The following is a 968-nucleotide window of genomic DNA, read 5'->3' as shown; positions in this document are numbered from 1 at the left end:
GGATGTTTGTCTTGTATCGATTGTAGTATAGTGTGTCGTGTCTCGTAGTCTGTCGGATCGTTTTGTATTGTGTTGTATCGTGTCGTAGTCTGTTGCGTCTCTTGTCCTTGTCTTGACTGTGGTGCGTTATCGTAGTCTGATCCTTGACTTTTCTTGATTTGTGGCCTGTCTTTGATTTCATGGTCTTGCTTATCGTGCGCTTATCGTGGCGCTTGTCTGAAGTGATGCGTCGGACTAGGACGGAACCTTGCTTTGACTTGACTTGATTTGGCTTGATTTTTGACGTTTTGTTGCTGGGGCGTTGCTTGATTTTTGCTGTGATGTTGCTGCGGTGGTCTTGTCTTTGGAGTGATGCGTGGGCCTAGGACAGGATCTCGTTTCGACTTGACTGCATTTTGCTTGATTTTTGTGATTTTTTGATGTTCTATTGCTTGACTTTCTTTGATTTCAGGCGTTTTATCACTGTCGTAGTCTTGTTCATCGTAGCGCTTGTCTGGGGTGACGCGTGGGCCGAGGACAGGATCTCGTTTCATCTCGCCTTGATTTTGCTTGATTTTTGCTTTTTTCTTGCTTTCGTATTGCTTGATCTCGGCTGTGTTGTTGTCGCTGCGGTGGTCTTGCTTATCGTGCGTTTATTGGAGGGCGGATGCTTCGATTGCTATTTGATGGTCTTGCTTATCGTAGCGCTTGTCTGGGGTGATGCGTGGGCCGAGGACAGGATCTCGTTTTGACTTGACTTGACTTTGCTTGATTTTTGTCATTTTTGTGCCATTTTATTGCTGTGATGTTGCCTGATTTTGGCTGTTTTATTGCTGTGGTGGTATTGCGTATGGTCTTGGTATCGTAGTCTTGCGTATGGTATGAGATCGTGTTGCTATCATAGTCTGGGCTGAGGACAGGGTCTCGTTTTGTCTTGGGTTCATTTTGCTTCGTTTTTGCTTTTTTCTTGCATTTGCGTCGCTTTATTT

General features: G+C 44.9%; 1 protein-coding gene across 1 annotated transcript; it reads right to left on the bottom strand.

Annotated features, from left to right (window-relative positions):
- Window positions 1-200: 200 nt before the first annotated feature.
- On the bottom strand, window positions 201-761 carry DFJ58DRAFT_849900 (uncharacterized protein; the record flags this gene model as incomplete). Its single annotated transcript, XM_041393733.1, has 2 exons — window positions 201-620; window positions 738-761. 2 exons carry the CDS (start codon window positions 759-761, stop codon window positions 201-203), a joined length of 444 nt encoding a protein of 147 aa, XP_041234786.1.
- Between the last annotated feature and the right edge of the window lie 207 nt (window positions 762-968).

The sequence above is a fragment of the Suillus subalutaceus genome (assembly GCF_016647625.1).
Source record: "Suillus subalutaceus strain FC151 chromosome Unknown DFJ58scaffold_600, whole genome shotgun sequence".
In the NCBI taxonomy this organism is placed as follows: domain Eukaryota; kingdom Fungi; phylum Basidiomycota; class Agaricomycetes; order Boletales; family Suillaceae; genus Suillus; species Suillus subalutaceus.
Note: the sequence above shows the minus strand (reverse complement) of the source record. Positions and strands in the feature narration are given on the sequence as shown.